The sequence below is a fragment of the Peromyscus californicus genome, unplaced genomic scaffold (genome assembly GCF_007827085.1).
Source record: "Peromyscus californicus insignis strain IS unplaced genomic scaffold, ASM782708v3 Scaffold_8__1_contigs__length_139910024, whole genome shotgun sequence".
NCBI lineage: Eukaryota > Metazoa > Chordata > Mammalia > Rodentia > Cricetidae > Peromyscus > Peromyscus californicus.
Window position 1 is genome coordinate 118238397 of NW_026294606.1, and position 16048 is coordinate 118254444.

The 16048-nt window shown below is 44.6% G+C and overlaps 1 protein-coding gene across 1 annotated transcript in view; it reads left to right on the forward strand.

Moving 5' to 3' along the window:
• Positions 1-1045: 1045 nt before the first annotated feature.
• Positions 1046-16048, forward strand: part of LOC128103422 (liver carboxylesterase 1F-like) — a 34739-nt gene continuing 19736 nt past the window's right edge. The window contains exons 1-6 of the mRNA XM_052727806.1: positions 1046-1112; positions 7070-7274; positions 8222-8366; positions 11081-11214; positions 13478-13631; positions 15593-15697. Of these exons, the coding sequence (XP_052583766.1) occupies positions 1061-1112; positions 7070-7274; positions 8222-8366; positions 11081-11214; positions 13478-13631; positions 15593-15697 (795 nt within the window). The 5' untranslated portion in view covers positions 1046-1060. The remainder of the gene's footprint in view (positions 1113-7069; positions 7275-8221; positions 8367-11080; positions 11215-13477; positions 13632-15592; positions 15698-16048) is intronic.

The window sequence follows — 16048 nt, forward strand, 5'->3', positions numbered from 1 at the left end:
TCCTCTCCAGAACTGACACTGTCTGTATTTCCATGTTACTACACAGTGATGCTCACAGCTACCTTGAGTGAAGATATGGCATTTGCTTAGCCAGCTGTACCAGGCTGTATTCAACTAAAGCACTTCCCTAAGGCGTCTGGTGGTCCTATGAAGGGGGTCCCAGAAGTTCCCTTCGTCAGCACTTCGTAAAGGATCCTCTCCCAGGTGCACTCTGACACAGTATCCCTATGGTGTGGAGCTTTCATGTGCATGCCAGTCTCTTCCTGTCCCCACATCTGGTTTGGTAAATGTTCAAAGCATGCATGAATCAAAGGATACGTAGGTGCTAAAAGCCAAGGATTTTGGTGAAATGGAATTCATTTACTGTAAGAACGTTCTATCCCTAAATCTCAGTCCTGAAGCAAGTGAGCTCCTAACCTTGGTTGTATGTGACCTCAGAGAGGGCCACTTGCAAGTCTACCACACAACTAATCTAGCCTTCTCCAAGGAGACTCAATGAAACTTAACCTCACTACTAAACACAAGAGCTCAAAACTCTCAGAAAGGGAGGCGGAGAGATGAGCTCTGATCTCCCTGGTGAGCATATGTGGGGCTCTGAGGGTCTCCAAAAATTTTCAGCCTGTTACAAGTCCCTCCTCCCCACTAAAGCTCTACATTGCTGGGAGGTATTTGTTTGAGTCTGAGACCTCATGAGCCCCGAAGTGAGAGTGTTATGGGGAGAGACAGAGAGACGCCTATGTAAGGAGCTGTGGGTTGCATTTTCAGCCATCTATAATCCGAGATTTCAGCACTGATTGTTTAGATAAAAGAGGGCGAATGCTGAGTGGGCGAGTGTTCAGACAAAGCAAGGTAAACTTTGGAAGAGACTTGGCTGGGGACCCCATGGAAAGTCCTGAGAGCCCTTTGGAAGAGGGAGAGGTTTTCTGTTCTGCATTGTGTAACTGGTCTTTGTGGGCAAGATTCACTGGCAGATTCCCAGCATGTGGGCAGGACCGTTCACTCCCCTTCCTTGAAGGTCAGAGTCAGAAGCTCCATTGAACTGGGAGCCTGTCCCTGCACTATGTGTCTCCGTGCTCTGTTCTTGGTGTCGCTAGCAACCTGGGTGGTTTGGGGTGAGTACTTTTGAAATACAAACTTGTGGGGACACATTTAAAAATCCTTGCAGAGTTGTGCATAGAACAAAAACAAGACAGATTTAGTTCTGCTGGGGAATTCACTTTCCCAACTTGGGCTTGCCTTGAAGTGGCCCAGACCATGGTACAGGACACACTGAGATCAGGAGAGGATAGAAACCCTGAGACCCAGCAGCACACTCAGGTCCAGAAGTGCAAGGAGCCAACTCTAACACAAGTGGGATCAGCACAACTCCAATCAGGCAGAATAGGTTTCACTGGACCATAGAGAGGATTAAGTGGTTTCATTTCTAAAGTTCTTAGAGGAGGGGCCCCTTCATGCCTCTACATGTAGTGGGCCCTCCATGCATATTTCTACTAATACATAAGTATAGAATGTAGTAATAGAAAATATGAGGTGTGGTCAAGATAGCACATCAGGACCCAATAGCCATTGAAAAAACACTTTGTTATTCATTGTTCCCAAGAGGAGCAACATAGAACTGGGGGGAGGGAGCACAGGAAGTGCCAGAACAGTGAGGAGGCTCAAGGCTGGGGACCCTGCAGCAAATGCCTCTTTTGTTAGATTTTCAAGGGATGCTAAAGAACAGTGCTCATCTTGGCTGTCTGGTACCAGGTTCTGGGTAATGGGGACAGGTGGACAGATGGACAGTAGTCCATGCTATCAAATCTGGGTAAAGCAAGTAGTCAGGGTTGTGACTCTGCAATGGATAGAACCTGAGGGTGACAGTTCCCACAGGTCATGATGGCCTCTAAACATCAGACACACAAATTAAATTCATGGTTAATGTGTGGCTATAGCATTAATTTTAACATATATCTGTGGCATTTTATTGACTGGTAAAAGAGGCTCACAGGAATGTGTTCTTCCAAGTTCATCTGGAAAATCATGTCCTGGGCTGTTTCTAGCTCCTGAATCCAGAGTTAGTGCTCAACAATCAGTTCCCAGAAAGCCTCACCCTGTCTGGACATGTGACCCTGAGAGATGTCTGGAACTGAGTGTATAACAGCAATAAAAGATGTAGATATGGAGCAGAACATTTCTCTGCTGCTGGTTACCCAGGCAATGTCGCTCTTTCCATCTTTAGTTACTCCACACAGGGTGCTTCTGAGTTAAGTGTACCCGTAGTTACCTAGAAAGACTTTTGTTATGAATACTGCAAGGAAATAGGGATGGACATCTGGTATACAGTAGGTATCACATGTGTGCAATTTAGATGATATAAGTTGTAACTGCTGTTGGCAATATTCTCATTCCACCCCCTCCACACTCCCTCTGCTCTGGTTGAAAGTTCACAGCTAACTCAGCCATGCCTGAGCATTTGTGATCAGATTTTACCCTCGTTCACCACTGAAGCACAATCCCTCTTTCAACTCCTCCTCTCCTTCTCCTTAGGCTTCCATGGTTCATGCCCGTCTCCTACCACCACCCTAGTGGGTGTTCTTATTCAGCTATAGCTGTGTCTGTTTGTAATCTTGGCTCTTTCTCTTGCTTTATATTCCTACAGTGGAGTCACATACACACATGCCACTCACTTTCAGTTCAAGTGGCTAGAACAACGTGTGCCCTTTCTGACCTTTCGATACTGAGATGATCACATGCAGTACCATTCTTGTTTATCTCTGTCTCACTATGCAGTTCTGGCTGTACTTTAACTTGCTGTGTAGTGTAGCCAGAAGGTTTCCTGTGTCCAGGCTGGCCAGTGGTCAGGGCAAATCTCTCCCACTCACATCCCCCAAGTAAACACACAGAGGCTTATATTAATTACAAACTATATGATCATTAGCTCAGGCTTATTGCTGACTAGCTCTTACACTTAAATTAACCCATACTTCTTGTTTATGTTTAGCCACGTGGCTTGGTACCTTTTCTCTCAGTTCTGCTTTGTCATCTTGCTTCCTATGTCTGGCTGACGACTACGAACTCAGCCTTCCTCTTCCCAGCTTTCTCCTTGTCTGCTTATCCCACCTATACTTCCTGCTTGGCTACTGGCCAATTAGCATTTTATTTATCAACCAATCAAAGCTACACATATTCACAGAATACAGAACAACACCCCACAGCAATGTAGCCCACACTGGCTTAGAACTTAAGGTGATCCCTCTGCCCCAGCCTCCCAAATATTGGGGTCATGAGTGTACCCCACAAGCCCCAGTTCATTTACCAGGATATCTCACTGCCTTCCCATTGCACCCATCTCACAGGGAGCTGGTGTTGCTTACTCACCTTTAGCCTTTTTTCTTCCCTTAGCCCCATATCAGGGCAGGGAGCACATCCTCCTTCCTCATGCTCATCACCATATCTCTTCATAGCAGTTTCTTCCCGATTATAAATGGGGCCCGAGCACAGTAAATAACTCTTGACATTCATGAAGTAAAAAAAAAAAAAATCAACGTGCCATGTTGCCCTCTATGGATCACCTCATATCCAAGTTTTCCAGGAAGTCTGTTTCAGTGGTGCAGTAAAAATAAAAAGTTAAATAAAATAATTTTTAACAGCAAATGCTGTGGGATGTTCTGTATGGCAAATGTGTTGCTGATTAGTCAATAAATAAAACACTGATTGGCCATTGGCTAGGCAGGAAGTGTAGGCAGGACAAGGAGGAGAATAAAACTGGGAAGTGGAAGGCTGAGTCAGAGAGACACTGCCAGCCACCATGATGAGAAACAACATGTGAAGATGCCGGTAAGCCACAAGCCATGTGGCAAGGTATAGATTAATGGAAATGGATTAATTTAAGCTGTAAGAACAGTTAGCAAGAAGCCTGCCACGGCCATACAGTTTGTAACCAATATAAGTCTCTGTGTTTACTTGGTTGGGTCGAGTGGCTGTGGGACTGGCAGGTGAGAGAGATTTGTCCTGACCATGGGCCAGGCAGGAAAACTCTAGCTACAAATGGCGTCCAACGTGGTGGCAAGAGTTTCCACCTAAAACCTGAGAAAAGATTCTAAAACAGAGCAGAAAAACAGCTTCCTAATTGTCTCTCTCAAATGAGCGGCAGCTGCCGGTTTGAGCTACTGGTGGGTTCCTGGCGTGCGCGCTCGACCTGCAGTATAGCGGGAATGAGGCCTCTGCAAGTGGCACATTAAGCTGTGTGGTAGATTTAGCCTTTACTAGTACAAAACAAAAAAAGAGGTTTCTGGGCTACATGCTGCCTGGATAAAAGCATAGACCCACGATAGCTCCCAGAGCTGGTGGTAAAGTACCATGGCCATGTTGGGAAGCTGAGGTGGGCGGAGCCAGCAGCCACAGCTGCTGCAGTTTAAAGCAACAGATTCACAATAAGACAGATTCAGATGTAATAGTTTACAATGTGTGTAAAATATACGTAGGCTAAAAAGAGACAAAAAAGGTGATATATACAGTTATATAAGCAAATACATAGTTTTAAAAAATAAAGTCTTTAAAGAGACAGTAAAATTAATATAGAAAATAAGCCACGTAAAGATGAATATTACACAGAAAATCTGGATTGTGTTGTCTTTGGGATTTTTAACTGCAAAAAAACATTTGATCGTAAAAGATGTTGAGTTAAACCAATATGTATATTTTAAAGATAGCTTGACTTCAAAATTTGGATATAAGGATATGTTGCTTTAGAAAAGAGTCTCTTTTGTTCCCACAGAAAGCCAGAGGCTATGGATTTGTTCCAGATTAAGATACATCAGGTTTGACCAGCCAAGACCCCCTGAAAGGTCTCCGATGACACCATGGCCCAGATGATCCAACATCCAGAATGGTTTGAAGGCAACTGGCTCAGACGATACACCCTCATGGACTATTCCATGATCCTTAAATTTTCTTTGTGTTCCCATAAGATACAGCGCCCCCCTCCAGCAGGAAGTAGTAAGAGAAGCTATGCCCAAATTCCCAAATTATATGTAATTTTGCTTTGTTAAGGTTAAAACCTTCCTTTTTGAAAAAAAAAAGGGGGGGAAGTGCTGTGGGATGTTCTGTATGGCAAATGTGTTGCTGATTAGTCAATAAATAAAACACTGATTGGTCATTGGCTAGGCAGGAAGTGTAGGCGGGACAAGGAGGAGAATAAAGCTGGGAAGTGGAAGGCTGAGTCAGAGAGACACTGCCAGCCACCATGATGAGAAACAACATGTGAAGATGCCGGTAAGCCACAAGCCATGTGGCAAGGTATAGATTAATGGAAATGGATTAATTTAAGCTGTAAGAACAGTTAGCAAGAAGCCTGCCACGGCCATACAGTTTGTAACCAATATAAGTCTCTGTGTTTACTTGGTCAGGTCGAGTGGCTGTGGGACTGGCAGGTGAGAGAGATTTGTCCTGACCATGGGCCAGGCAGGAAAACTCAAGCTACAAGCAAAGACAAAGGGAGACAAGCATGGGATTGACTTCTAATGGCACCAGGAGTGGCCGCAAGCTTGTAACCAAGATTTCCCAAGAGAAAGTCCAGTGTTAGTGGCTGTTCTCTATAAATCTCATCTTAGACTCAGGATGAGGTTACATGCTGATAATTTAATGATCTTAAAGTAAAACACACATCATTAATCAAATGTCATTATGTCAAAACATTGTAAGTTGTGTGTCCCCCAGAATTTCACTACTTTTATTTATAGTAATTGGCAGCAGAAATAAAAACAACCAAATGTCCATATTATGGAGTTAGTTATTGATATCATGTCTCAGAGATACTATCTTGTAATAGGCTTGATAGTATCTCTGAGACATGATGCCAAGACTTTCTGATGCCAAGGCTATTTTGTAAAAAAAAAAAAGAAAGAAAGAAAAGAAAAGAAAAATCTAGAATTTTCTTTTCTGACCACACTTTATTATTATAATATTAAAATTTATATAATATTGATGATTTTTTTAACCTTTCAAAGCTCCTCTCAGCTCTTCCCTACCTCCCTACCCACCCAACTTTATGTTCTTTCTCTCTCTCAAAAAATGTTGAGAGAGGAATTGACATACTCTCTGCAGCTAAAGGGGAAGAGTTAGGACCAGAAGAGAGAAATCAGGTGTTAAGAGTGATGCTCTGACAAGTAGGCTATTAACCAAACTAGGAGACACCAGAATTGGTGGCAATGAAATGTGTTGATGTCTTTCTGGGGCTTAAAGGGGGATCGGTGTGGTTTCCTGGTCCTACAGAGGGTACAATGGTACAAGGACAGATGGGGAAGCTACAGGGAGATGAGGAAAGATTTCTTAGCTGTTCAAGACTGAAGCCAAAGGGTCAGAAAGGGTATTGACCCAGCTTCTCTTCCCCTTGGGGGATCCTACACAGACAGACCAGAGTGTTCTCAGTGCCAGAAACGCTTCTGTTACTTATTTGCCCACCATGTGAAATCTAGTCATCTAGCCAGGTGTTCAGTGCCCTCCCTGACACACAGGACTTTCAGGATTATCTTCTCCCCATGGACTCCACCTGGGCATCAATAAGCCATTCATCCTTACCAGCCAGGGTCTATGCTATACTTTCTGGATCTCTTACTTTTGCAGGCTGCTTAATTGCTCTATATCTCCACCATTCTTAGTCATCCCTCTTCCTGCTGAATGTCTCAGAACCTCACAAAGTCACCATTCAGAAGACCTCATTTCTTCCAACTTCTCTGGCACCTCCCTAGTCCTTCTCTCGGGACACATTTCTTACCTTAGCATCAGGTCAAGCACGTCTGTTTTCCAATAAGGCCACTTTCCTGAGACAGGAGCCACTTGTTCTTCCTCTGGTCCAGCATGAAGCTCAGCACCAGGGTCCTGATGGATACAGGTTTCTCAGAGGGAAACTAAAGGTTCTGTGAGATAAGTGTTCCTCATCTTAATCTCAAGTCAGAAACAAATGAGACCCAGAAGTATTTGGGTAATTTATTCAAGGTCACATGCTTAGAAAATGGGAAAACCCACATGGAATCCAGGTCTGATCTTGTCACTCTAATGTGTTCGTTTTCTTCTCTGTGTTCTGCAGGGCACCCATCCTCACCACCTGTGGTGAACACTGTTCATGGCAAAGTCCTGGGGAAGTATGTCCGCTTAGAAGGATTCACACAGCCTGTGGCCGTCTTCCTGGGAGTCCCCTTTGCCAAGCCTCCTCTTGGATCCCTGAGGTTTGCTCCACCACAGCCTGCAGAGCCCTGGAGCTTCGTGAAGAATGCCACCTCCTACCCTCCTATGTAAGCCACTGGGGTGGGCCTGGGCCTCATTCAGTAAGAGCATCTGCCTTAGAGTGATGCAGGAGGGAGTCATCCACTGGTCCAATAGCCTTCTGGAATCCTCAAGGGTACTTTAGAAACATAGACCTTTCTTTCCTTTCTAGAGTACTCTGTTCATCGCTCTCTAAAATGACAGGTATAAACAGAACTGGGCATAAGTGGTGCTAAATCTAAAGCTTAAATGAGTTCATGTATGAGGAAAATTAAAATCATCATCTGGGACTCCAGGATGACTCAGTAATTCCCACCAATTCTTTCAATTCTCCATTGGTCCTTCATGATCCCTCTTTAGAGAAGTCAACAGTTATTCTTTCATAGGAGGCTGACAGAGGTCATGAGTGATAGCATTGGCTTTACTTGGACCTAGAAGATTTGTGTACAGAGTAGGAAAGGTACTCGGCCAATAATGTCAGCATATCAGTGACTAACTACTAGAATGCCGGCCACTGAGATCATCCCACAAAGATGTCAGCCGTAACTTCCAACATGCTAAGAAGTTATTAATGGTAGTTCCTGGATTCACAGAAGTCTCAAAAGGACTAGAAGAAGGTCACCTGATGAAAGATCAGGTTCACCCTCAGCCCACTGCACCAGGCCTAGCCAAGGGCAGGCACTGAGAAGACACTGGTGAGATTGTCATATCCCAGGTAGGTCAGACGATGAACATCTCTCCATTGCTCAGAGTGCCCAAAAGGCTCCAGGAAGGGGAGAGATGCCAAGTGAGATAAAGGTGTCTGGGTTTCCACCATTTACCCATAAAGTCCCTCTTACTAATTTCACCAGATTCTAGTCCTGTGAAAGCAGCTCCATTTGTAAGCTCAAACAACCTGGTGCATGTGGAGACAGGTAACAGGTAACAGGTCCAGCTTCTATATGTTGGAATTTCAGGTGTCCACTCTCTCCTCTAGGTGCTCCCAGGATGCAGTGAGAGGGCAGAGGGTCAATGACCTCCTAACCAACAGGAAGGAGAAAATCCACCTCCAGTTTTCTGAGGACTGTCTCTACCTGAACATGTACACTCCTGCCGACCTGTCAAGGAGCAGCAGGCTGCCGGTAAGCATGGGGACTGCTGGTCTAGTCCTCTGCGCTACGGCATCCAGGTCTTCAGTGTGACTGGAAGGGGATGAAGGCAGCTAGATGCTTAGGTAGACAAGCCAGGACTGAGGCAGGGACTTCCTTTCACCACAGCAAAAGTAAATGCATTGCTTTGTTTCTTCCAAAGACCCTGATTTTGGTGGAATTGCTGTGCACCTGGAATGTACAGCTTAAGTTTTTCACATTCTCTTACACTTTTAGAAGTTTTTCAAAATGATTGCTATTAGTTATTAAATTAGAATCTGGTCCCAGAGCAGCTAAGGCACAATTTACAATGATGTTGGCACCATTGAAGGAATCTTAGAGAAAAATGAGCAGCCCAAGCCTTTCTCTTCAGAGAGAGAAACTGAGGCTCAGGTAGGGAAGGAAAGGCACTCAGAAGGGATGAGAGAACAAGAGCTTGGGTCTTCCATCTTTACACCTGTGCTCCTAGGTAGGGGCTTGTAGATGTAACCAACGGTCTTATTAAATAAGAAACACAGAACCGATTCAGAGAAGAAAGCCAAGAGGTCAGAGCTAAGAGCCTCACCCTTCCTGATTCAGGGATCCTCTTCAGCCAAGAGAGCTCTCCAAAAAGGGAACCTACTTCCTGTGTGTATGTCTTTATAGTCTTTCTGTTCTGCCTTCTCATTGGTTGTAAACCCAAACATGTGACTGCCTCGTCACTGCCTGAATGTACCGCCCTCCAGGTCCTTAAAGGCGTGTGCCACCGCCGCCACGCACTTGCTATGGCTCTAATAGCTCTGACCCCCAGACAACTTTATTTATTAACATACAATTAAAATCACATTTCAGTACAAGTAAAATACCACCACAGGGGCTGGCAAGGGAGATGTATGCTACCTTTGTCTCCACATTACCTGTGACAACTTTCACTACCAGGTGAATGACAGAGAGTGGAGGGAGGAGTCTGGGGCAACCTCACAACCCCGTTTCATGCCCTTTGCCACCCACCTGTGTTTGTATTATACCTCCTCCTCCTCCTCCCCCTCACTTGTTGCCTTTGGCACAAGCTGGTGGCTGAGTGAGTCAGCATTTCCCATTGAAATGAAGAGGCAGGGGTAGGGCAGGCTGCCAGTTACAGACTACACACAGTCTTGGAGAGGTGCTCTGTAAAGACATGATCCCTGAAGTGGAATAAGATAGGGTGTGAGCACCTACCCAGTCTCCTGGGAGCACCTGAGATGAAACTCGGAAGTGAAGGAGGAAACAACAGTCACCAGAACAGACCCTAAACATGTTTGCCTTTGCACAAGGAGGTGAGAACAAATCTCACCCCCACCCACTCGTTTATCCACCTTCTATTTTGGACTCTGTGTCCTCACAGCCAGACTTAGGGTCAGGAGAAGCAAGGACAGGAATCATTATGCATAGCCTTGCCTTCAAGGTTCTTGTCGTCTGGTCTGCACAGACACCTCAGATAACAGCTTCAACACATGATTGGTCACCCTGCGGGCTCAGTCTTTAAGATGAGCTTAACTCAGACCCTCCATGTACGTGGTGGAGAGCCCAAGGGGAGGAGAAACAGAAGCTCATGGAGCTTGGAAAGCAAGGGACTGTCCAGCTATGTATGCAGGTCCTAGAGACACATAGATTCTGGGTCTGCTTCCACTTGCTGAAAGAGCAGGAACTGCTTGCCTTCCTAGCCTCTTTTTTCCCTCACATGTTGTAAACAGTCCATAGTGGCTGCTGAGCTGTACCTGAGTCCTCGTGGAGGACCCAGCAGCACAGATACTAGTCGGAGCTGTGGGAGGGCTGGTTCCCGGCCCAGATCACTGAACAGTGGCCATGAACTGCATTGTTTAGGAGCTCAGCTGTGAGCTGGGGCCAGATGGCTGCTCAAGTCCTACTTCCACCTTTCATTAGCTGTGGGATCCCAGCAGAGGTGCCTTAGTTTTTCTATCTACCAAATGGGACAATCTTTGTTTCTATATTATTGATAATAATCATTTTACTGTGCCCAGATTATCCTTGCTTTCTCTTTCCTGTTTATTAGCAGTGTTGTATAAGATTTCAGCTTTATTTTCTCCTGGTCACTTCTGTGGAATGTGAGCTCTTTAAATCCTGAAGCCTTAAATTAACAGTTATTGTATCTCTCCTCAGCCTCAAGTTGTATAAAAAGAACCTGGTGTAGAGTAGACACTCTTAATAGTTAAATGGCTGAAGACATGATGGAGAAGGAAGATGTAGAATGGGCTTAGTAAGCTGGGGAGGATTCTGGTGGAAAGGTAGTGCACTAAAGGGACAGGAAAGGGTACCAACGGGGGCCTGGGGATGAGCATGTAGGCACATCATGGTTAATAGAGATGAAGCTAAAAGACTCAACTGCCTGAATGGACCACGTATTACAATGTCACTGTGCTGGGGAAAAGCTGATATTGTTGTCCTCTGTTGTTCCCATAATGATGCTCTCAGTTAGAGGAACCCTGGGGAGACTTGGCACACAGGTCTAAAGAGAAAGGTAGGGACATTGAATGGGTTGACATCCTGGCTTCTAGCCAGGTTTGTTGAGGAAGAAGTACAATACTATTTTTGCAACCTAGCTGGACACTGATGCACTTTGAGTGGTGATGCCCTAAATCAGGGCCAGGCCATGAAAATCAAATGAAACATCTGAGCTCCTTCCCAATTCTATTTCCTATGACAAGTATGATCCTTTTCCTGCTACCTAGGTGATGGTGTGGATCCATGGAGGAGGACTGGTAGCAGGTGGGGCATCAACCTTTGATGGACTAGTCCTTTCTGCACATGAAAACGTGGTGGTGGTGACCATTCAGTACCGCCTGGGCATCTGGGGATTCTTCAGGTAGGATTTGTGAACACTCCTCTCTGCTTATTGGCTTCTATATTGATCAGTTCTATTTGAAATTTATCACTGACAAGGAAATCAGATTTATTTAGGTCAGTGTTTGTGTGGCTGGGAGCCAAGGACAGAATCATTTCATCAGTCTTGGATATGTTGAGGGGCCCTATGCTACAATGCACTGTGGTGGAAGAATGAAAATTGAATCTGTGGGATAAAGAGACAACTGCATGGTAAGGCAGAAAGTCAGAGAAAATGGGAAGGCAGTCTTCCTCTTTTGGTAACAACTCACTTTCTCAGGATATAGCACATTTCCTTGAGCACACAGATCCCTTAGAAATATAGTGTGCCCAGGGAAAGACCCCACCCTCTACAAATTCTACCACGGAAGAAACCTGGCACATTAGGTACCAAAACCCCCTTTTCTTGTAGAAAAGACCGTATTCAAACCATCAAATCTGCAGAATCAAAGATTCTAGGACCCAGTTTTAGTAATGTTACTCTGCACAAGGACATTTAATAAAATTTTCCATGACGGGGGTTCAGTCCCTTCATTACCAGGCCCTATTGACCTTTATATTCCTCAGTAAAGTGTACATTCATACACTCCTCTTGCTTCTGGGATCTCTTCCTAGATGCCTACTCTATGAAACTAAGTCCTATTTGTTCCGAAAAGCCCAGTCTTCATGTTGCTGCCTTTGAAATGGTCACCTATATTACATCAGCACTCTGCATTCCTCTGTGTCAGCAATCAGCAACACAGCACAGAACTTGAGTGTTAGACATTTCCTCCCAGGAAAGTAGGGAATGGGTGGGCTCATGGAGGGATCAAAGTTAGTGGTTCCACAGACAGGTTTTCAGCTAGCCATGAAGCCAAGTTGGCCCAGAAGCTAACTGCGACCTTGCCAGTGCTCGTCTCAACCTCCTGCAGCTCATAATACTATGATAGCTGCAATGAGATGCTTCCTGACCCTGTCCTTGCCTCACTCTTCCCTATTGCCCAGTCTACTCCTTTTCTGCCCTCTGCTCCCTGTCCTCAGGCACTGTGTGTTTCCTTTTCCCTCTGTACAAATCCTCTGAGTGATTCCAGCAACTCTTTCACACCATGTATAATCCCCAACCCCCCTTGAAATCCTACACAGTCCTTTCACCTACCCCTGGTTTCTGTAGACATGCATAAACTTCTCCCACTTAACAGGGAGAAGCTCAGCCCTTGACATCCACTGACCATTCCTTCAACAAAGATCCTCCTCTGTTTCCCACAGGACCCTACATAGCGGCCGACTGCTCTGAGCACCCATTTACTTACAACACAGGCCTTGCAAACATCCTGGACTCTTCTTCTTCTTCTTCTTCTTCTTCTTCTTCTTCTTCTTCTTCTTCTTCTTCTTCTTCTTCTTCTTCTTCTTCTTCTTCTTCTTCTTCTTCTTTTCCACACCATTTTTCCACTCAGACAACAGATCCCTGTAACTCTATTTTTAAAATATGCTCAGAATCCTGCTGTTTTGGGTCTACATTTTCCAGCTTTCAAAGCTGTTTCTATGGGATGGGTTAATGTTATAACCAACATTTTAATCAAACTTGCAACTTTTACATGACAGCTGCTGCATGTTGTGATCAGAATACTTGACAAGCAATGAATGATGGGGCCGTGTCATGCCTTTGCCTAATACGCACATGAATTTCAATGACATAGAAGCCTTGCCAAGGCTCCCAGCAATGGCTCTGCCTCCATCTCACAGAAGCTGCATGCATATTTTTGTTCCCCGAGCCTCAAGGCCTTTGCACCTGCTGCTCATCTTAATTGAAATTCTTCTTTGGGTGTTTACAAAGCCCTGGTGCTCATTTTATGTAGATCTCTATCAAATGCCATCAACTCAAAGAGGGTTTCTCTGGTTATGAGTCTAAAGCACATCCCAGACCTACCTTCACTACTTTCTTTACCTGATTTTCTTTTCCCCATTGCTGACACTATATTATCATTTTAGCTGTTCATTTGTGCTTTGTGCTTTGTGCTGTGAGCTGAATGTTGCCATATTATTTTTTTGTTTCGAGATATGCTATAGCCCTCACACCAGATTTAGACATATGTTGGACCCTTAGTACATAGTTGTTGGAATAATGAGTGAGAGCCTCACACAGATGAAGATTTCTGTGTCAGAGATGCCAAGCTCACCTGGGCTCTGGAAAGCTGCAAATGGCCCCCAATAGATCTGTGGTGCTAAGATCCCTGCCATGCCATGTATACGTTCTTTGTCTCTTGCAGCACAGGGGATGAACATGGCCGGGGAAACTGGGGTCATTTGGACCAGGTGGCTGCACTGCGCTGGGTCCAGGACAACATTGCCAATTTTGGAGGGGACCCAGACTCTGTGACCATCTTTGGCGAGTCAGCAGGAAGTTTCAGTGTCTCTGTTCTCGTAAGTGTCCCCAGTACCAGGCCTCGTGTCCACGCTTCCTAATGCGACTGCTGATGGGACTTCCTAGAGACCAGCTGGTTGCTTTCAAAACACTGTCAGTTTTACTCACTACACAATATTGAGAGTCAGTCGCTGACAACCAAACTAACTGTATTTGGTTCCTAGGAGGCTCAGAATTGAACTTGGTGTCCCAGAGCCATAGATCTCTCAAATTCTAGCTTGGATCAATGACAACACTAGCCTCTTCACTTAGTTATTTTTCCCTTTATTAACCATATTTTTCAAGTATTTAAAGCATGTTTGTTCAAGAAACAGGCTGAGTCTCATTTTGCACAGAAGGCCTTGGCCTTGTCAAGTTTCTGTTATTAGTTCTTTGAGAACTTCCTACAACACATTTTGATGCTATTCAGTCTTTCCCGGTCTTCTGCCATATCCACCTACCCTTCCTCCCCCCATTTAACTTTATGTCTCTTTCTGTTTTAAATTCATCAAGTATGGTTTATATTGTCCATTTACTCTTGGGTGTGTGGCCTTCACTGGAGAGTGGGCTCGCCCACCAGGGCCACACTCCTATGGAACACTGACTCCCCTTCTCTCAGTTGCTACCAACTACCAGCGGCTTCTTAGCCGTGACTGGGGCTGGCCTTGCTTCTGTTGGGAAATTAGGTTGTTTATAAACTACAAATAGGAAGAAGCAATTGTGTGAATCCAAGGTAGATGTACATGTTAGAGGTCTCAAATGTGGGCAGCAGGCAGGATCCTCTCTGAAGTGGCCTCCTAGTTTGTCCTTAACTACCAGGGCAGCAGCAGAATCTGGGGCAGAGGGGTGAGTTCTTTTGTGGACAGGGAGTGAGAGGCAGGATGTATGAAAGCGAGACAGGCAAGAATGGGCAGTGTATGTGGGAAATAGCCAAACTGAGTTGTAAGAAATTTGCTTATATGGAAAATGGGAGTTAAGGAGAAGTTATAGAGAAGTTATAGAAAGTTCTGGTAGCTATATGAAACTCTCAGAGATGAGTAGAATATCAACTTAGTTGCTATTTTTCATCACACACACACAAACACACAAACTTACTTTGAAGGGAAAAAAGTTACATGATGAATATTAAGGATAAAAATGTCATCCATAGCCCTGTGACTCTTATACGGTCATTGTAGATATCTTGCCATATCTATCTCTTGTTGTTTCCTCCAAGTCATGTCTATTGTCTATCTATCTTTCTATTCATCTATCATTTATGTATCATGCTTCCATGCATCCTCTCACTCTCACAGTCTTGGGCTGTTTTTACAATGAAACTATCCTTTAAAATGCAGTATGGCATAAATATACCTCTCCAAACATTAAACACATATGACATTATCATTCATTATTGCACAGAGTTCCATGGTAAGTCATGAACTGATTAATGCTAGGGCCTTGATGCATTTACCATTGTCTCCATTATAAACAATAGAATATTCAGCAGATATCTGTGTGTTTCCATGATGGTGCCACTATATTCCCCTTCTTCACTCTTCTTCCCTCTCTTCCTTCCATCTTTCATGTTAGCCTGACCCATAGGTAGTTCTCCTACTGAACTGCATCCCCAGTTCTTTTTTTTCCCTTACATGATAATTTTCTGGATAAATTCAGAATAAAAGAATTTCTCAAACAGAATTTGTGGCTAGCAATTGCCAAAATGTCTTTCAAGTAGCTTTTCTTGTTGCCATAGGCACTTGCCACACACTTCCTCTACTGTTTCTTACTGTGCACCCTGGTTCTACTCCACTGAGTTTCTTTTGTGGAATCTCAGGCCTGAGAAAAGTCTCAAAGATAGAATAGACAGATGGGGTGCTGTCATGTCTACAGAGCGCCAGAGTCTTCAAGAATGACCAGGACAGAGGAGTATTCAGATGGCGAATGAGTCACTGGGCCCCTCCTGTGAGCATAAACTCTCCTCTTCTTCTCTCCATGCCAGGTGTTGTCTCCCTTGGCCAAGAACCTCTTCCACAGGGCCATTTCTGAGAGTGGTGTGATCTTCACTCCTGGTTTGCTTATAACAGATGCCAGAACAATCACTAAGGTAGGTCCCACCCTGGAAAATTGCCATACTCTTTCCTGGAGTCCTCAGGGGTCTTTCTGGATATAGGACTCAGCCATGTGTTCAAGCAATTTCTGAAATGAGAATGACTGGACAGAAATCAGTTCTAGGGCTCCATCTAAACCACACTCTATAGGCTTTCAAGTTTCTTCCTGTAGGTCATATTATTCAGATTATTCAATTCTGCATGACGTGTGCAGGAAGACAGGGTACCTACCCTCTGAAGCATGCTCTCCTTATGTAACAGGTGCTGGAAACCAGGGGCCAAATGGCCTGTAAATGGAGGAAGTGGATCTGAAATGGACAGTGGGATCATGGATTCCTTGCCCTATA